The sequence below is a fragment of the Pungitius pungitius genome, chromosome 1 (genome assembly GCF_949316345.1).
Source record: "Pungitius pungitius chromosome 1, fPunPun2.1, whole genome shotgun sequence".
Lineage (NCBI taxonomy): Eukaryota > Metazoa > Chordata > Actinopteri > Perciformes > Gasterosteidae > Pungitius > Pungitius pungitius.
In genome coordinates this window covers 26,805,733-26,827,258 of record NC_084900.1, presented here as the reverse complement: position 1 = coordinate 26,827,258, position 21,526 = coordinate 26,805,733, and the positions used below count along the sequence as shown (strand labels likewise).

The 21,526-nt window shown below is 40.7% G+C and overlaps 2 protein-coding genes across 2 annotated transcripts; both read left to right on the top strand.

Annotated features, from left to right (window-relative positions):
• The first annotated feature begins 363 nt into the window (after positions 1-363).
• Positions 364-8,570, top strand: LOC119223686 (taste receptor type 1 member 1-like). The gene is given in 8 exon segments (XM_062560864.1): positions 364-673; positions 900-1,197; positions 1,400-2,125; positions 2,258-2,461; positions 2,749-2,869; positions 4,669-5,046; positions 5,049-5,101; positions 8,481-8,570. Coding segments are annotated over 8 exon segments (2,109 nt in total). The 5' UTR covers positions 364-434.
• Positions 8,571-10,039: 1,469 nt separating this feature from the next.
• On the top strand, positions 10,040-14,379 carry LOC119222613 (taste receptor type 1 member 1-like). The gene is made up of 5 exons (XM_062563209.1): positions 10,040-10,312; positions 10,514-11,239; positions 12,172-12,375; positions 12,663-12,783; positions 13,451-14,379. The coding sequence occupies exons 1-5, from the start codon at positions 10,055-10,057 to the stop codon at positions 14,377-14,379; spliced, it is 2,238 nt and encodes a 745-aa protein (XP_062419193.1). The 5' UTR covers positions 10,040-10,054.
• The last annotated feature ends 7,147 nt before the right edge of the window (positions 14,380-21,526 follow it).

The following is a 21,526-nucleotide window of genomic DNA, read 5'->3' as shown; positions in this document are numbered from 1 at the left end:
CATGCAACGTGCAGTATGAAAGTCAATATCACATACTATGCTTCAATGAGCATTGACAGTCAGAGAGTGAGTGTGTGTGTGTGAGAGAGAGAGTGTGAGAGATGTGTGTTCCAAATTTTGAGATATCCATTTCTTTATACACCACATGTGATGGACTATTGATGTGTAGAAACAAAGGATGACCAACTGCAAACTGAGCTAATTTTCAAGTTTCACAGCAAATGTTCCAATTACTTTGGGAAAACGTAATTTTTGTTTTAGTTTTCATAAATGTGCAACATATTGATAAGTGCAGAAAATAAGTCTGCAAAATGACATTTATGAAAAGGTGTCTATGGACTGAATGTTTGCACTGTACCACACAGACGGTCGGGACAGCTCAGAGGATTTTTGCATACTAATTTGTGTATTCTTCTGCATTTTGTATTTCCAATATGCGCTCCTATTTCATGTTTCACATTGGATTGCTGAACGGTAGTTTCACCAGCACAATGAAAGCCTTCTTTCTTCATCTGCTTCTCCTGGAGTCTTTTCTACATCCATCGGATCAATGCACCATACAAGCCTCAGAGTTTCAGTTGGAAGGAGATTATTTGTTGGCTGGACTTTTCGACATTCACCATGATAGTTCTCCTGTTGTACAAGACCGACCAGAAGCCATCAACTGCTCCAGGTAAGTCTTACACAGTCTCAATTAAAAAATCTTATGGGGTTGAAAATAATTTTAAATACTGATATTAACACAGATGAAGTAGAGTGACGCAGTTTCCCTGTACAGTCTGTGTGAACTTAGACTCGTATGGTTTCCAGATCAGGGATCTAGTCATCCCTCCAGATTGTGACAATTGTAACGTCAGACTAATTCTCACATTCCTTTACTTTCCTTTCTCTATTCGCAGTAAACCCTTCATTCTTTCAAGTTATCGGCGGTTTCAGTTAATGAGATTCTCTGTAGAGGAAATCAACAACTCCACCGACCTACTGCCTAATGTATCCCTCGGATATGAGATATTTGACCACTGCTCAGATATACACAGTTTTCCAGGGATCTTTAAACTTCTCTCAGTAGATGGCTTGATCCAACCTTGGGCTAAACCACCCAAGAATCTGTCCAAAGTAATGGCTGTGGTCGGCACTTATACGAGCACTCAGGCCCTGACTGTAGCCCCACTGTTCATGATGGATCTCATTCCTATGGTAAATCATCCAAATATATTCAGTGATAAAAACATTTTCTCATACATTTAACAAAACAACTTCTCAATGTATCACTAATATAAAGACTATATATACTCTGACAGTATATTCTTGAATGTATGAATTGTAAAGTGAGTTTTATTGTTACATTGGAGAATTTGTCACTAATTTGAGAAAAAAAAATCCATTGATCTTTTGACAGGTCAGTTACGGCGCTTCAAGTTCGGTATTTTCAAGAAAACAGAATTTCCCCTCCTTTCTACGAACAGTTCATCCCAATCAAGAGGTTATAAATGTGATTGTTAATATCATGCAACACTTCAACTGGAGCTGGGTTGCATTCCTTCACATTGATGATGATTATGGAAACGATGGCCGGGAATTGTTCATGAAGAAAATTACTGGCACTGAGATTTGCCTGGCATACACCAAAGGTCTTGATCAACATACAAATTATTACCAAATATTCAGACAGATTGAGTCACAGAATATAAGTACTATTATTGTTTTTGCTCCTGAATGGACTGCTGAAGCTCTCATTAAATCAGCAATACAACAAAACATCACCAACAAGGTGTGGATAGCAGGGGATGCCTGGTCCTTAAACAAGGAGCTCCCCAAAGAGAAAGGGATACAAAATATTGGGACTATACTTGGGGTCTCTGAACCAAAAGTTACAATACCTGGTTTCAGTGATTTTATCCATCGTTCCAAAGGCCAGACTCACTGTGAAAATGCAGGAAAAAGTATGTTTTGCAATCAGGTTTGCAACTACAGCAGCCTGACGCCAGAAGAAATCCTCAATGTGGACCCATCTTTTAATTTTCCTGTTTATGCTGCTGTACATGCCATCGCCCATGCCTTACACAATACCTTGCAATGTGACTCAGGCAGATGTAACAGGAGCATTACAGTGTACCCATACATGGTAAGTAAAAATATAATCTGATCATTTGGTCTCTCATTCTGACTCAATGTATCTTACGTATCTCTTTTGAATCATCACCTAATCCAAAGTATTATAATCAAAAGGTTCTCTAAACGTGTGTGTCCACATCAGGTTCTAGCAGAGCTGAAGAAGTCCAAATTTACACTTTTAAATGAAAGTGTCACTTTTGATGAGAATGGTGACCCCAACTACGGATCCTATTCTATAGTTTTCTGGAACCAAAGCGGTGACGCAGAGGAGATTGGCTTTTATCATTTTTACCCAAAGTTGGATTTCTTCATTGACATCAGCAAAATTCAGTGGAAGACAGAGGAAGTAAGTTGTTTTTCTCCACAAAAATACAGTATACTGTTTTGTTTTCCAACTTCTCAGGGATGTGTGTGTGTGGATGACTGTAGTAAAAGTAGTGAACATTGACCAGCAGTGGTTTATGCATGGAGTCGTTTGCAGGGACGTCCAGATGTTGTGTTCAATGTTGATCGCATGTGACAAACCCGTTAAGAAATTGAAATGCTTCATGGGCCGAAACACAGTAATTTGCCTCCACCCCTTACTGTGAAACATTGCTCTCGTCATCACTTGTAAAGAACTGTTTTGTGCAGGTGCCTACTTCACGGTGTTCCCAAGAATGTGCTGAAGGATACAAAAAAATGTCAGATGGAATCCACAAATGCTGTTTCAATTGTGAAATCTGTCCAAAGGACACTTATTTTAACCAAACAGGTAAATTACTTTCAGACTTACTTCAAACTTGTTTATGGCTGACTATGATTTCCCATTGGAAGCAAGACAGAAACAACATGAGAGCAACGTGTCCACTCTGACTCCATCTTTCCTCCTATAAAGTGTTCATTTTAGGACATCCTCAGATCCCAGACTCACTTGTCAGACTCAAACGAAAGGGCGTCAGGTCCCAGACCAAAAGTTCTTAGACCCCGGTGGAAAGGGCTTCAGTCTCAGCAAAACCTCCGTCATTCTTAGACACAACTCCGTCAAACCAAACGGCGTCATTCTTCCTCTGTGTTGCTCAAGCTAACGTTAGCAGTTTTATCGCTACCCCACGCACTCAGTAGAAAGTTGTTGTTTTTTAATTATTTTTTTAGGCTGTATGCGACACATCATAATGACTGGCCTACAACACCTTGTTGTGTGCTTGACTGGATTTAGAACTCTTAAATACAATTTTAAGTTATCATGTACAAATGTCTACTTGTCATTACGACCTTGTTATTTATGTCAGTGCGTTAGCTAGCGATAAGTTAGCAAACTGCTAACGTTAGCTTGAGCAACACGGAGGAAGAATGATGCCGTTTGGTTTGACGGTGTTAGGTTGGACGGCGTTAGGTTGGACGGTGTTTGATTTGACGGCGTTTGGTCTGACACTTGAGTCTGAGATCTGAGGATGTCCTAAAGTGAACACCGTACTCCTGGAAAGTTGAGTGAACAGCTTCTGCCAACCTGCCTTTCTGAGAATAGGGTGTATCTGCAGACTGAGAAGTTGTGCTAATCGTGAAATATATATTGAAATAGCCAAAACACAATTTCATTATCAGGCCACCTAAACTATAACCAGTTTTAATGCAGTGGATCACTTTACAGAAACTTAAGGAGGTCATTTTAATCAACCCAAGGGGTCGTTTGTTTTGAACAAATCCATACAAGGACTTGGGAGTGACGAGTCCGCTCAAAGAAAGATTTGTTCATTTGTTTCTCGTGGCCGCGCATCGGGACTTTTGCATAGGCTCAGTCAAGGAAACAGAAATGATTCGTTCATTTCCCGACTGGGTTTTCCGGTGCGAGTCTTTGGATAATTTTTCAAGTGAACCTGCATTGGTTTAACAGAGGAAACAGTTCCCTCATTCCCTTTCACATGGCCACTGTTTTAGAAAGACATTCGTTCACAAGTCATACTGGCGTTTTTTTTTTATTTTCTGGTCGGCGAGTGTCCACTGTGCCTCCTGCACGTTGCCCGGCGGCGGCATGTAAACAAACACCAACCAGGATGAATGAAGCAAACTCGTAACTTTCGCCACTTCTCAATTTAGATGATTTTTTTTTTTTTGATTATCGAGCAGACAATAGATTCTTGTCAATGGATAAATGGCTTTCCTCATTGGCAGTGAGCCTTCATTTCCACAGAAGAGTGCCTGGTGGCAGACAGAGCTACATAGGGGAAAGAAAGGCTGCAACCTGGATTGAGCTATTCATAATTGTTGCAACACTGAGGGTCAGGAGTTTCAGGTCTTCAGCTGTACGTGAACATCCAACATTTGCAGAGCAGATCTCTGAGCTGCCACTTGTAGCACGGTGGCCTTGAGGCACAACCGGTTGGAGGTGCTCAGATGTCCACACAGACCTTCAGTATTCAGCCTTTGATCAAGACTGTTGCTGTTGGCTAGAATTTTGCTCTTACAGTACAAGAAAATAAACATTAAAACATAAAACATTCCTTTAGCCACAAAAGAATATTCAAGAGTGACTTTGACTTTAATTCAAATCTGTCCTTCTCTCGTGTTGAACAGAAAATCCCTACGAGTGCATCAACTGTAAGGAGACAGAATGGTCTGCAGCAGGAAGCACATCATGTAATCTGCGGGTGTTGGAGTTCGTTCCATTTACAGACCTTGGTGCCATACTGATCCTGGTGGGAGCCTGTGTCTTGGTGGGCCTCACAGTAGCCATGTCCATTCTCTTTGCCATCAACTACAACACACCTGTCGTCAGATCTGCTGGGGGACCGATGTGCTTCCTTATTTTTGGCTGCCTGTGTCTGTCTAATGTCAGTGTGTTCTTTTACTTTGGTAAGCCCACCACTTCCTCTTGTGTCCTGAGGTTCTTACCATTTCTCTTGTTTTACACCGTTTGTCTAGCATGTTTTGTGGTGCGTTCTTTTCAAATTGTTAGCATTTTCAAAATGGCTGCCAAGTTCCCGAACTTGCACAGTGTGTGGATAAAGTATCATGGACAGTGGCTGTTCATCACACTGGCGTTTGTTATTCAGGCACTCTTACTTCTTTTTAGCTATATTCTTACACCTCCACATCCCCACGATGAAACCCTTTGGTTCCCTGACAAAACCATCCTTGATTGTGAGATGAATATCAAAGCATCGGCTGGTCCTGTGCTTTTACTTGTATCTCTGTGCTTCCTTTGCTTTGTTTTCTCATACATGGGCAAAGACCTTCCTAAAAATTACAATGAAGCCAAAGCAATAACCTTTTGCCTGCTCCTGTTGATCCTCACATGGATCATCTTTGCCACTGGATGCTTACTTTACAAGAACAAGGACATCCAGACACTTAATGCCCTGGCAGTCCTCTCAAGTCTCTACTCCTTTCTGTTGTGGTATTTCATGCCAAAATGCTACATCATCATTTTCCAATCTCACAGAAACACGCAAGAGTACTTCCAAGGTCTCATTCAGAATTATACCACCAGAAAGTAGAAGCTACACAGTAAATGTGTTTCTGGTGTATAGAGGAAAAGTAGTCTAGTTCAGGCCTTTAGTTAGGGTCCTCGCTACGACTAGTCGTCGAGGAACTTATTATTATTATTCTCACAAACCGCAGGCCTTTTTGGGGCCTTTATCATATTCAAAAAGTTGTTAAAGTTGGCATGAATATCTGAACTGTTAAAAAATTTGATAATTTTACAAAAAAGTCAATCATGGTATGCAAATCCGCCTAACTATATTCTCCGCCATTTAGAATTTTGTGAAAAACACATTTTTGCCAATTTCTCCTAAACGCTGAGTTTGATTGTCACGAAACGTTCGGTGGATCATTATTGGTTCAATGTCCCCGTTATATATCTTAATTATATATTTTATGTTTGTATAAATGCAGTTATTTAAATACATCCCTCTTTTGTTGTACTGTAATTTGTCACGGTTTGGGTCCTCTTCCTGTCTTATTTTGTAGTTTTCTTGTCTCTCGTGTCTCTGGGTGAGCTTCACTTCCTGTCCTGTCCTGTGATTGCCTGATTGCTTCCGCCTGTGTCCAATCACCTGCACCTCCCTTGTGTATTTAAGCCCCGTGTGCCTGTTGTCCCTTGTCGCGTCATTGTCTATGTCTGCCCATCGTTGGTGCACGGTCTTTTGGCTTCTGTTTGTTTTTGTGCAAAATAAAAAGCACAATTTGGAAATCTGAACCCTGCGTTTGAGTCCTGCCTGCCTGCCTTCAACCTGCACCCTCGCCACCTGACATAATTAGGTTGGTTGTTTATTTAGTGTTTTTTGCTCAGGGGTTCAGGAATCTTGAAATGAACCATACAACATAGACTCCTGTTGTGTGAATCTACAGTCATGCCAGGGGCTTTGTGGCATAGTATAGACTTACAGATACAGCAGTTCCTTGAGCTAAACACTACTGTATAACAAAGTATTGGTGTAAAGCTGCATGAACGAGATATATTTGATGGCCGAACCAGAAGATAATTAATTACGTATACTTCATGCGGAACAAAATGTCAAAATATCTTTAGCTTGAGACCTTATTTCAGAGAGAAAAACAACTATTAATTAACACATTTTGAAATTCATTAATCTCGATCAATGGTGATTAATGAATGTTGTTCTTAAAAAAAATGTAATTATTTTTTTTCTTTTAAAGACTCAATCTTAAAAGTAATGAGTAATCACTTTAGAAAGTGTGTAATTTAAACAGTGTTGTCTAATTGTTTTGTTTTTTTAAACAGAAAACTACACACATTTGATCATCTTGGAGGCAGACTTTCAATGGCTGGAACTAGTAGCTCCTCCTGCTCTCCTTGTGCACTTTGCTTTTAACTTTCCATAATTTAAGACTGTGTCTCAAGTGCCAACAGTCTCCCCACATTTAGCCACGTTTTCAAACCATGTCTTTTAAGGACACAGTGGTGGTGCTCTGCAGACTGTGCGCCGCGCAGGGTTAGGTGTTGAGATGGAAGTAGCTTTTGAAGAAGATATTGACTAAGGTCTCCCCAAATCTCTCACAACACTCTTATTGTGTAACCTCACAGAGAGTGTGCAAAACTAAATACCCCACCATACAAAACCTGTTAATTTGAACTGTCGTGCAATATCTAGATTAAGTTGGTCCGAGCCCAGCGAGCTACAGGCGTTTGATTCTGTAGTAAAGTGTGGACAAGCTTGAGGATAGTTTTCTTTTTGGCCAGAGGGTATCCACAGCCATTTATAAAAACAGACCTGTCACATGTTACAAATTATTTATTCTTTCTGCACTTCACTGTTTCACATTGTTTTTTGGCATATTGGAACTGACAGTTTCCGCTCAGCGGAACCGTTGAAAACTACATGAGGCGCTACAGAATCAACTAAAATCCCAAAATACTAGGGTTGAATGCTAGACCCAATGGGCAAATTCAGATTTGATATTGGTTTGTTTTCATTGAATCCCAAATGACGGGCGGCTGTTGCAGACTCACTAGACAGACTTTTCTTCTACTTATGTGTGTTATTCATACTGTTCTCCATGTAAAGTTAATTCTGTTAAGCAATGCACATAATTTGATATTAACATATTAATAAAAGTAACAAATGAAAAATAAATTAGAATATGTTTGATGTGCTTTCTGTTCAATACTGTTTTCAATATTTTAATATTTACTCAAGTAAAAGTAAAAAGTAGCTCATTAAAAATGTACTCAGAGTAAGAGTTACTTTTTTAACAGCTTGGTGAGGTGCGGGATTCTTGTGTAGTTTAAAAAAGACAAGGGAAAATAAGTCGCTGACGTCGGGACGTATGCACTCCAGTGGCGGACCGTTTACTCTGCGATCTCCTTAAACTGTCTCTGCTCTGCTCACTGAAGCAAAACAATACGTGGACAATAAATATCAGAGCCAAGAGCAGCGAGTGTAGTCAACTACTGCTGCTAACACATCCCGTCAGACCAGGATTATTTATTTATATCCGTTCATGAACTTTTCATGTGTACAGAATCAACAATGTAAAAAAATGTACAATACATTCAATTTCTCTAACAGAAATGATACAAGTAATTGCAAGTAGCAGAACAAGTGTACGGCAGGACCACTGCAGGGACAACCACCATCAGGTCGAACCACCATCCACAGAGGCTTCTGTGGGGAGGGAGAGCAGAAATATGTTTGTTTATGATGACAGTAATATGAATCATATTTAAAGTAATGATGATGGCAGCAGCATTGTGTCAGCAGAGCCCTGCCAGGAGTCAGAACCGGGGTCCCCACGAATACAACCGTGGATACGGTTGTATCCACCTGGTAAAACCTTGTTCTATTCCAACCACATGGGATCGATACAAAAGTGTCTTTTTTGCTTCTAATTTTCCTCTTTTTCTCCCCCACATTCTCTAGCATATGGTCAAGTACAGATACCTACCCTTCACACATGGGAAGAGGACATTCAAAGGCAAGGACGAGGCAGGATCAACTTTTGGCAGTTAGAATCTCCCGCTTTCCCCTCCTCATTTTAAATGTGGGAACTTTACCTTTGTCTATTTTATTTTTTTTCCTGCCATGGTGTCACGGTTTGGGTCTGCTTCTTGTTTTATTTTGTAGTTTTCATGTCTCTTGTGTTCATGGGTAACTTCACTTCCTGCCTTGTCCTGTGATTGCCTGATTGTTTCCACCTGTGTCAAGTAAGTCTGTGGTTTCAAGTCCAGGTCCCTAGTTTTTGTCTGTTTTGTTTTCTCCTCCTTCCTCCCCTTTTTTGGTTGGAGTGATTTTGATTTTGAGTTTTGACTATTAAAGTCCTTTTATTTTTTCAATAACTCCGCATCTGAGTCCTCCCTCCTTGCCCTCGCACCCGCGTATTGACACATGGTCCTGCTGACGCCTGCAGCTGCTGTCATGATAAACCAACATTATACCCTTTCCTAAAGTCTTTGCACTTTCCCTCCCCACATGCATCTGTGGATGGTGGTTTTATCTGTTGGATGGGTTCCCTGCAGTGGTCCTGCGGTACACCTGGCCTACTACTCGCAATATTTGAATAATTTCTGTCATAGGAATTGAGAGTATTGTACATCTTTTGAATTGTTCATTCTGTACACATGACATTCATTGTAGTCTGTCCATCCCGGGAGAGGGATCCCTCTTCTGACATTCTCCTTAAGGTTTCTTCAGGTTTTTCCCCATGGAAGGGTTTTGATATGTTGGGGAGATTTTCCTGTACCAATGTGAGAAGATGTTGCGTGTGTACAAACTGTAAAGTCCTCTAAAGCAAATTTGTACTTTGCGATTTGGGGATATACAAAATAAAAGGAATTCAATTTAATTTAATCGAATGTTTGAATGCACTGTACCACACAGACGATTGGAGCGCGGAGGATTTTTGCATACTGATTTGTGTATTCTTCTGCATTTTGTATTTCCGATATGCGCTCCAATTTCATGTTTCACATCGGATTGCTGATTGATAGTTTCGTCAGCACAATGAAACCCTTCTTTCTTCATCTGCTTCTCCTGGAGTCTTTTCTACATCCATCGGCCAAATGCACCATCCAAGCCTCAGAGTTTCAGCTGGAAGGAGATTATTTGTTGGCTGGACTTTTCGACATTCACTATGATAGTTCTCCTGTTGCACAAGACCGACCAGAAGTCATCAACTGCGCCAGGTAAGTCTTACACAGTCTCAATGAAAATCTTCTGGGGTTGAAAATAATTAAAGCCTGATGTTAACACCGATCAAATATTTCCTTAACCTTCAGGTCAGGAAATATAGCTCGTAACATTAACTAGTTTAATGAGCCATTCGCAGTTTGCCTGTACAGTCTGTGTGAACTTAGACTCATATGGTTTGCAGATCAGGGATCTAGTCATCCCTCCAGGTTGTGACAATCGTAATGTGAGACTAATTCTCACATTCCTTTCCTTTCTCTATTCGCAGTAAACTCTTCATTCTTTCAAGTTATCGGCAGTTTCAGTTAATGAGACTCTCTGTAGAGGAAATCAACAACTCCACCGACCTACTGCCTAATGTATCCCTCGGATATGAGATATTTGACCACTGCTCAGATATACACAGTTTTCCAGGGATCTTTAAACTTCTCTCAGTAGATGGCTTGATCCAACCTTGGGCTAAACCACCCAAGAATCTGTCCAAAGTAATGGCTGTGGTCGGCACTTATACAAGCACTCAGGCCCTGACTGTAGCCCCACTGTTCATGATGGATCTCATTCCTATGGTAAATCATCCAAATATATTCAGTGATAAAAACATTTTCTCATACATTTAACAAAACAGCTTAATGTATCACTAATTTAAAGACTATTTATTACTCTTACAGTATATATGCTGGAATGTATGAATTGTAAATTGAGTTTTAATGTTACATTGGAGAATTTGTCACTAATTAAAAAAAATAATTCCATTAATCTTTTGACAGGTCAGTTATGCAGCTTCAAGTTCGGTATTTTCAAGAAAACAGAATTTCCCCTCTTTTCTACGGACAGTTCATCCCAATAAAGACGTTATAGAAATGATTGTTAAAATCATGCAACACTTCAACTGGAGCTGGGTTGCATTTCTTCACATTGATGATGATTATGGAATTGATGGCCGGGAATTGTTCATGAAGAAAATTACTGGCACTGAGATTTGCCTGGCATACACCAAAGGCCTTGATCAACATACAAATTATTACCAAATATTCAGACAGATTGAGTCACAGAATATAAGTACTATTATTGTTTTTGCTCCTGAATGGACTGCTGAAGCTCTCATTAAATCAGCAATACAACAAAACATCACCAACAAGGTGTGGATAGCAGGGGATGCCTGGTCCTTAAACAAGGAGCTCCCCAAAGAGAAAGGGATACAAAGTATTGGGACTATACTTGGGGTCTCTGAACCAAAAGTTACAATACCTGGTTTCAGTGATTTTATCCATCGTTCCAAAGGCCAGACTCACTGTGAAAATGCAGAAAAAAGTATGTTTTGCAATCAGGTTTGCAACTACAGCAGCCTGACGCCAGAAGAAATCCTCAATGTGGACCCATCTTTTAATTTTCCTGTTTATGCTGCTGTACATGCCATCGCCCATGCCTTACACAATACCTTGCAATGTGACTCAGGCGGATGTAACAGGAGCATTACAGTTTACCCATACATGGTAAGTAAAAATGTAATCTGATCATTTGGTCTCTCATTCTGACTCAATGTATCTTACGTATCTCTTTTGAATCATCACCTAATCCAAAGTATTATAAATAGGGCCGGGACTTCAGCGCGTTAATTACGATTAATTAATTACAATGTGAATTAAGATTAATTAATTACACAAAAAATAACACATTAAACATTTTTTACGCATTTTTACACTTATTTTTTGCACCGCGGAACGTTTCTCACTGGATGAGTTTCGGAGGACCGATTATACTGGAGCACCAACTAGCGTTCATGACTTCAGACAACAACAAACCACAGTGAACATGAACAAAGAAGCTGACGAGACCGTGTCGGGTGGCCCCGTGAATGGGAAATCTTATTATAATAAACACAGGGATGGAAGCGTCGATAAGAGCATGGTTGTATGCAAGCTATGCAACAAGGAATTCGCATCGAGCCTCAGGTATCACCTCAACGCAAAACAATTAGCAGCTAGCGTGGACGTTAGCCCGACCCGAGTACAAGGACCCACACCCAACCCACACTGCACCAGATGACTGGTTTAAGGACCAGGGTAACTGAGTCCACGTCTGAAAAAATAACCAATGTTCTGAATGTACTTGAAAGTATTGGTCTACTTAAAAAAACCTAGTTTACAGAAGGTCTACTTACTTATAGGCTACCTGAATTTCTGAAAGTACTATATTTCTAAATATGCTATTTCTACACTTGTCTGCTGGAATTGGTTGAACAAAAATAAAAATCCATGTGAAAAAAATTACTTCTCACTGTTCTCAGGTCAAATATTGCAATTGCAATTAAAATACGATTAATTTTGATTAATTAATTACAAAGCCTCTAATTAATTAGATTAATATTTTTAATCGAGTCCCGGCCCTAATTATAAACAAAAGGTTCTCTGTGTGTCCACATCAGGTTCTAGCAGAGCTGAAGAAGTCCAACTTTACACTTTTAAATGAAAGTGTCACTTTTGATGAGAATGGTGACCCCAACTACGGATCCTATTCTATAGTTTTCTGGAACCAAACCGGTGACGCAGAGGAGATTGGCTTTTATCATTTTTACCCAAAGTTGGATTTCTTCATTGACATCAGCAAAATTCAGTGGAAGACAAAGGAAGTAAGTTGTTTTTCTCCACAAAAATACAGTATACTGTTTTGTTTTCCAACTTCTCAGGGATGTGTGTGTGTGGATGACTGTAGTAAAAGTAGTGAACATTGACCAGCAGTGGTTTATGCATGGAGTCGTCTGCAGGGACGTCCAGATATTGTGTTCAATGTTGATCGCATGTGACAAACCTGTTAAGAAATTGAAATGCTTCATGGGCCGAAACACAGTAATTTGCCTCCACCCCTTACTGTGAAACATTGCTCTCGTCCTCACTTGTAAAGAACTGTCTTGTGCAGGTGCCTACTTCACGGTGTTCCCAAGAATGTGCTGAAGGATACAAAAAAATGTCAGATGGAATCCATGAATGCTGTTTCAAATGTGAAATCTGTCCAAAGGACACTTATTTTAACCAAACAGGTAAATTACTTTCAGACTTTTAAACTTGTTTATGGCTGACTATGATTTCCCATGGGAAGCAAGACAGAAGCAACATGTGAGCAACGTGTCATTCGATCCACGCTGACTCAATCTTTCCTCCTGGAAATTTGAGTGCACAGCTGCTGTCAACCTGCCTTTCTGAGAATAGGGTGTATCTGCGGACTGTGAGAAGTTGTGCCAAATGTGAAATATATATTGAAACACAATTTCATCATCCGGCCACCTGAACGACAACCAGTTTTAATTCAGTGGATCACTCTACAGAAACATAAGGAGATAATTTTAATCAACCCAAGGGGTCGGTATGGTACAGCAGGTCAAATCCTACTGATTGTTTTTGTAAAATAGCCTTGAGTTTGCAGTCTTCAACTGTCTAGGTCGTAACCTGTAACTTTCGCCACTTTCGCCACTTCTCAGTTTAGATGAAACTTGTTTTCACAACCGGATGGAGGTGCTCAGATGTCCACACAGACCTTCAGCATGCAGCCTCTGATCAAAATTGTTGTTGTTGGCTAGAATTTTGCTACCGTACAAGAAATTAAATGTGAAAAAAAGATTCCTGAATTGGTCTTCCTTTAGCCACAAAGGCCTATTCAAGAGTGACCTTAACTTTATTGTAAATCTGTACTTCTCTCATGTTGAACAGAGGATCCCTACGAGTGCATCAACTGTAAGGAGACAGAATGGTCTGCAGCAGGAAGCACATCATGTAATCTGCGGGTGTTGGAGTTCGTTCCATTTACAGACCTTGGTGCCATACTGATCCTGGTGGGAGCCTGTGTCTTGGTGGGCCTCACAGTAGCCATGTCCATTCTCTTTGCCATCAACTACAACACACCTGTCGTCAGATCTGCTGGGGGACCAATGTGCTTCCTCATTTTTGGCTGCCTGTGTCTGTCTAATGTCAGTGTGTTCTTTTACTTTGGTAAGCCCACCACTTCCTCTTGTGTCCTGAGGTTTTTACCATTTCTCTTGTTTTACACCGTTTGTCTAGCATGTTTCGTGGTGCGCTCTTTTCAAATTGTTAGCATTTTCAAAATGGCTGCCAAGTTCCCAAAGCTCCACAGTGTGTGGATAAAGTATCATGGACAGTGGCTGTTCATCACACTGACGTTTGTTACTCAGGCACTCTTACTTCTTTTTAGCTATATTCTTACACCTCCACATCCCCACGATGAAACCCTTTGGTTTCCTGACAAAACCATCTTTGTTTGTGAGATGAATATCAAAGCATCGGCTGGTCCTGTGCTTTTACTTGTATCTCTGTGCTTCCTTTGCTTTGTTTTCTCATACATGGGCAAAGACCTTCCTAAAAATTACAATGAAGCCAAAGCAATAACCTTTTGCCTGCTCCTGCTTATCCTCACATGGATCATCTTTGCCACTGGATACTTACTTTACAAGAACAAGGACATCCAGACACTTAATGCCCTGGCAGTCCTCTCAAGTCTCTACTCCTTTCTGTTGTGGTATTTCATGCCAAAATGCTACATCATCATTTTCCAATCCCACAGAAACACGCAAGAGTACTTCCAAGGTCTCATTCAGAATTATACCAAAACAATCAGCAAGTAGCACTTCCAGTGAAAATGTATCTTCATTGAAAGAAAAGCTGATGCGCCTCAGGTTGCCTAGTAAAAATGTAGAATTTTTAGAGAACACTGTAATCATGGTAATTTTTTCTTCCCTGAGTAATAATAACTAACTAATGCTACATGCTTGTTTTTATTGTTAATCTTCATTCTAGATAAAGAAGGCCTTAAAATTGGGCAAGCACTTAATGTTTGTGACATGTTATTTTGGAGATGGGGGGTCACATGTCTCTAGGTTCTGAGTATACATTAGCTTTTTTGTATGCCGCCTTCTTCTGACACTTACTCACTTTAGAAGAAACTCAACTGTGCAGAACATGCTTTTTCATTTTCTTGTGGAAATTCTCTAGTGAGGAAAATATCACTGTGCACTCACTTTATTTAAACTTCTGCTATTTACTTTGTAACATCTGTCCAGGGACTGAAGATGAGTAGCTGGACGTCTAAATATAATTGTAAGTCTGGCTACAGGCATCTAAGTCTAATTGTATCTGCATGCTTTAACTTCCAGTTTTATTGTTTGCACGTTTTTGTTTGTTGGTGTGCAGTGACTAGTGTATTGCAGATGTGGTTTTATTTGTTTTGTCTACCTTGTTTATTAAGTGCGTGTCTAACGGCATATCTTATTAGGGTCAACAAGGTGCGTTCCAGAAATTGACAACAGGTGTGCCACTCTGCACCTTTTTAAAAAGCCTGGCGAGAAACCGGGACGGCGGCAGTTGGAGCAGCACGGAGTAGAGGTGCACAGGAGGACTGTGACAGAGTTGTGACCAGTAGGATTTTTAGATGCGTTTAGAAATCTGTCATCCATTTGGCTTTTAATACGCTTGGTAAGCAACTTGTCCTCTGGTCTTAATTACCCAAATGACCTTTGTCTGTGCTGGCCCAATCTGGTGTCCCTTTGTTTGACTTGTTTGACTTTGTTTGTTTGTCCTTTTTAAATAGAGATGCATCTTTTACTTGGTTTTTATGGTGGCGCAGGACCTCTGAGACTACTTTTGGATTCAGTCATTTTAGACTTTTTTATCTTGCTTGACTGTTTTTAATTCGTAGTTTGTGATTCAGTGCAATAAAATGTATTGTAAATTCTTTTGAATGGTTACCTACTGTGGCGCACACACACACCACCTCACTGAGAAACCCACCCTTTTGTTGTACTTTTACTGTAAAGGATTAAAGAAGACTGGGAGTAAGGTCTCCCCAAATCTCTCACCAACACTCTTATGGTGTAACCTCACAGAGACTGTGCAAAACGAAATACCCCACCATACAAAACTTGTTGTGCAATATCTAGATCAAGTTATAGATTCTTCATGTTATATTCTAGTTAGTAATAAATACTTAATCACAAAGCGAGTTCAAGATACTTGATTTCCCACAAGGGCTTAATCCACGAATTTCCACCACAATTATATTTGAATTTAACGGAAGTTGCAATCTTTAATATTTGTCTTCCATAAGTAAAAAAGCGTGCTGTACAGATATAAAGGGTTTCTCCAGTAAGATTAAAACCTATACCCTATTGCAACTTCATTTAAAGAAATCCTTCACGTTAACATGAGTATTACTCATCATATACTTTTTTCCAATTGTTTAAGTTCGGTAGTGACTTACACTCACCTAAAGGATTATTAGGAACACCATACTTATACTGTGTTTGACCCTCTTTCGCCTTCAGAACTGCCTTAATTCTACGTGGCATTGATTCAACAAGGGGCTGAAAGCATTCTTTCGAAATTTCGGCCCATATTGATAGGATAGCATCTCGCAGTTGATGGAGATTTGTGGGATGCACATCCAGGGCACCAAGCTCCTGTTCCACCACATCCCAAAGATGCTCTATTGGGTTGAGATCTGGTGACTGTGGGTGCCATTTTAGTACAGTGAACTAATTGTCATGTTCGTGTTGTGACATGGTGCATTATCCTTCTGGAAGTAGCCATCAGAGGATGGGTACATGGTGACCATAAAGTGATGGACATGGTCAGAAACAATGCTCAGGTAGGCTGTGGCATTTAAACGATGCCCAATTGGCACTAAGGGGCCTAAAGTGTGCCAAGAAAACATCCCCCACACCATTACACCACCACCAGCAGCCTGCACAGTGGTAACAAGGCATGATGGATCCATGTCCTCATTCTGTTTATGCCAAATTCTGACTTATGCTTTGCTGCACACCTCAGTTGTAACGAGTGGTTATTTCAGTCAAAGTTGCTCTCCTATCAGCTTGAATCAGTCGGCCCATTTTCCTCTGACCTCTAGCATCAACAAGGCATTTTCGCCCACATGACTGCCGCATACTGGATGTTTTTCCCTCTTCACACCATTCTTTGTAAACTGAGCAGATTGTAAAATACTGAGACCTGCCAGTCTTGCACCAACAACCATTCCACGCTCAAAATTGCTTAAATCACCTTTCTTTCCCATTCTGACATTCAGTTTGGAGTTCAGGAAATTGTATTGAACAGGACCACACCCCTAAATGCATTTAAGCAACTGTCATGTGATTGGTTGATTAGATAATTGCATTAATGAGAAATTGAACAGGCGTTCCTAATAATTCAATTAAATTTATTTTATTTTGTGTAGCCCAAAATCGCAAATTACAAATTTGCCTCAGAGGGCTTTACAGTCTGTACGCATGCAACATCCTCTGCCCCGAAACCCTCACATCGGCACTGGAAAAACTCCCCAAAATATGAAAAAACCCTTCAATGGGGAAAAAAGGGAAGAAACCTTAGGGAGAACGTCAGAGGAGGGATCCCTCTCCCGGGATGGACAGACTGCAATGGATGTCATGTGTACAGAATCAACAATGTAAAAGATTTACAATACATTCAATTTCTCTAACAGAAATGATACAAGTAATTGCAAGTAGCAGAACAGGTGTACGGCAGGACCACTGTAGGGACAACCACCATCAGATCAAACCACCATCCACAGAGGCTTCTGTGGGGAGGGAGAGCAGAAATATGTTTGTTTATGATGACAGAAATATGAATCATATTTAAAGTAATGATGATGGCAGCAGCAGGTGTCAGCAGAGCCATGCCAGGAGTCAGAACCGGGTCCGCACGAAACTATGATCCATGGAGACCTGCTAGGCGAGAAAGCACAAAAAACTCCCGGAAAGAAGCTTAATTAGTGATGTACATTAATAAAACATGGATGATTGTGGAAGGAGAGAGTGAGAGTGTGAGAGTGAGAGAGGGGCTCGGTGTGTCCTAAGAAGTCCCCCGGCAGTCTAAGCCTAGAGCAGCTTAACTAAGGGCTGGTCCAGGCTAACCTGAGCCAGCCCTAACTATAAGCAATATCAAAGAGGAACGTTTTAAGCTTTATCTTAAATGAACTGACCGAGTCTGCCCCCCGGACTGAAAGTGGAAGCTGGTTCCACAAAAGAGGAGCTTGATAACTGAAGGCTCTGGCCCCCTTCCTACTTTTTAAAACTCTAGGAACCACAAGTAGCCCAGCATCTACGGAACGCAGATGCCTTGTAGGGCAATACGGTGTAACAAGCTCTTTAAGATAAGACGGTGCCTCACCAGCAAGTGCCTTGTAGGTGAGGAGAAGTACCTTAAATTCTATTCTTGATTTAACAGGAAGCCAGTGCAGAGAAGTTAATACAGGAGTTATATGATCCCATTTCTTAGTTCTTGTTAATACACATGCTGCAGCATTCTGAATCAGCTGGAGAGGTTTAAGCGATTTACAAGAGCAGCCTGATAAGAAAGAATTACAGTAATCCAGTCTAGAAGTAACAAATGCATGAACAAGTTTTTCTGCATCACTTTGAGACAGGAAGTTCCTGATTTTCAATATATTACGTAGATGAAAAAAGGCAGTCCTTGAAGTCTTCTTTATATGAGAGTTGAAGGACATATCCTGGTCGAAGAGAACTCCAAGATATCTGACAGTGCTGTTGGATACCAGAGCAATTCCATCCATAGAGACTGTATCACGTGACAGCTGACTTCGAAGGCACTCTGGGCCTATCATGATAACTTCCGTTTTTTCCGAGTTTAACATCAGGAAGTTGCAGGTCATCCAAGTTTTGATGTCTCCAAAACAATCCTGAAGTCTAACAAGTTGGTTGGTGTCTTCTGGCTTGATTGATAGATACAGTTGAGTATCATCTGCATAACAATGGAAGTTTATGCTGTGTTTTCTGATAACGTCGCCCAAAGGAAGCATGTACAGGGTAAATAGAATCGGTCCAAGCACAGAACCTTGTGGGACTCCGTGACCAACATTGGTGGTACTCGATGATTCACCTTTTACAAACTGGGATTGATCCGATAAATAAGATTCAAACCAGCTGAGTGCAGTTCCTTTGATACCAATTAAGTGTTCCAGTCTCTGCAGCAGGATACGGTGATCGATGGTGTCAAATGCAGCACTGAGGTCCAGCAATACAAGAAAAGAGACAAGTCCTTGGTCCGATGCAAGTAGAAGATCATTTGTAATTTTAACCAGTGCCGTTTCTGTGCTATGATGCCCTCGAAATCCTGAGTGGAAATCCTCGAACAAAGCATTGCTTTGTAGAAAGTCACATAATTGATTCGTGACAGATTTCTCAAGGAAGTTAGCGAGGAAGGGAAGATTAGAGATGGGTCTGTAATTAGCCAACACCTCTGGAGCTAGAGTAGGTTTCTTAAGAAGAGGTTTAATTACAGCTACCTTGAAGGACTGTGGTACATGTCCTGTCAACAAAGACAGATTCATGATATCCAGTAGGGATGTGCTAATTAACGGAAAAACTTCCTTAAGCAGCTTAGTTGGAATCGGATCCAGGAGACAAGTGGAAAAGTTGGATTTCAAAGTTGTAGAAGTCAGTTGATCAAGGTTGATGGAAGAGAAACCATTCAAGTAGGTATCAGGGCCCACGGCTGCGTCCAAGGTTCCTACATCCGAGGACGGGTCGGCTCCGGTTGGGGGTAGTAGACCATCAATTTTCTCTTTGATAGTCAGAATCTTATTATTGAAGAAGTTCATAAAGTCGTTACTACTGAGGTCCACAGGAATACACGGCTCGACAGCGCTGTGACTCTCTGTCAGTCTGGCTACAGTGCTGAAGAGAAACCTGGAGTTGTTTTTATTTTCCTCGATTAATGATGAGTAATAAGATGCTCTTGCGTTACGGAGAGCCTTCTTATATGTTTTAACGCTGTCTTGCCAAGTTAGCCTAGATCCTTCTGATTTGGTGGAACGCCATAACTGCTCAAGTTTCCGCACAGTTTGCTTTAAGTTCCGGGTTTGAGAGTTATACCAAGGGGCGAACTTCCTTCTTGTTGCCATTCTTCTTTTGAGGGGAGCAATACCATCCAGTGCCATTCTCAAAGAGCCTGTGGCAGTATCGACAAGATGGTCGATTTGTGACCTTTAGTTGAGTGTATGTTGTCATTATACAGTGAATACAACCGTGTTATTTGACAGACACTGACTGATACAAGAAGAGTACATGTGTTTTGGGATATTGTGACATTATCTTTTAATATCTTCTCTACCAAATGAAGCTCTTTGTTCAGAAAGGACGCCTGAACCCATGTATGCGTAAGCTTGGGGCTTTTTTCTCATACCCCGACAGGTTAGTCACGTCATTTGTGCAGCGACAAAACTACAATTTTTCTAAGGAAATGGACTACCAAAAAAATAATCTTATTTGCCTTTGTCCGTTTATTGTTACAGTGCTAATTCATGTAGACAACCTAAAACTACCGGGATCAAGGTATTACTTTACTAGTAAGGTTTTAACATGTATTAGTTATACTAATGAATACTTGGTCCCATCCCTTCCTACTCAGCAGAACAAAGCAGAACGAGTTTGACCTTTGCACCCAGGCGTTGCCTGAATTCAAACTTTGATGGAAAAATATCTTCGACATTCACAGAGTGATGCAAATGATCTCCTTTCAAGGGAACTTTGTGGTCATAGCTTAAGTCATGCAGAGCTCATTTGTAAGAGGATGTAGCATTTTAGCATAAACCATAGACACATGGTTAAAATTGTTGAATAATTTGTGTGTATTTGCTTATGACCCTGTGTGATGGTATAACCTCATCTGGACTTCATTTTGATTCTTTCCTGTCATTCACAGACCATCTTCATTGTAAAAGTTTTATTTGATATTCTAATTTTTACACTTCATAAAATGTCCCTTTGAGAGGCATTCATTACTCACACCCAGCAATGTGCCGTTATCCCAAACCTGGTTATGCCATCATTTGGACATTACACTGACTAGAAGCCACTTATCACCGCATCACTACTTGTTTTAGAATAGGGGCTGCAACTTCAGCCTCAAACCAAGGCATCCCAGTGAAAACCTTTCAGCAGACAGAGAGGTGGTCCTCTTCCGCCATGACGTCATACATTCGCTTTGCCACTACACTGGCAAAGCAAAGATAATTCAAGCCTTAACAATTCCAGTAAGCATGTATTTCAATCCAGAGTCAAAAATTCAACAATGCTTTATTATGGAACAGGCATGAATATTTATAGTGCAATGTTGTTTGGGACTTGGACTCCATCTTGCAGCAGGATAGACAAGGGGCCGGGATGCTGAGCCAAGATGAGGCATATCCCCTTAGTTGTCAGTTGTCATTTCAGCACACACCAAGACAACCCACCACTACCCCTGACACCTCCAATCTACAGCAGAACCTGGCATTTGAAAATGATTGGAGCAACTTATTCTCTACCACCCCCACCAGTGTCTGGACTCCATCAACCACACAAGTATCGGCTGACTCAGTTGTGTGTCCTTGAATAAATAGTCGAGACCTTCCTATGGCTTACAAACTGAGGCACTGTAAATGGTGCATTTGTCATCTCGGTTCAAGGAAGATTAAATTAGCACCAGATTTATTCATGATAGCGGGACTGACTTCACTTGCTTCTAACGTTAAACATTTTTCATTGCCAAGTGAGTGCAGCCTAAATCCTTTTTGCATAGTGATTTGTTTATTCTCCTCCAACCATTAACAGGTAATTACTTATGACATCTGACGTCATGCCATCCCATATGCATGGAAATGAACACTGGGGAGTTTGTTGTTACGAGCATCGCATTGCTCAGTAAAACGGTGACGCTACTGAGTTCACATCAGATTAGTGAAAGGTAATTGAGACA

Bases quoted from the DNA above. Each gene is read 5' to 3' on its own strand.
- LOC119222613 (XM_062563209.1), top strand. From the start codon at position 10,055: ATGAGACTCTCTGTAGAGGAAATCAACAACTCCACCGACCTACTGCCT. The intron at 10,313-10,513 runs GTAAATCATCCA...ATCTTTTGACAG, and splicing joins TGATGGATCTCATTCCTATG to GTCAGTTATGCAGCTTCAAG. The intron at 12,376-12,662 runs GTAAGTTGTTTT...TGTCTTGTGCAG, and splicing joins TTCAGTGGAAGACAAAGGAA to GTGCCTACTTCACGGTGTTC.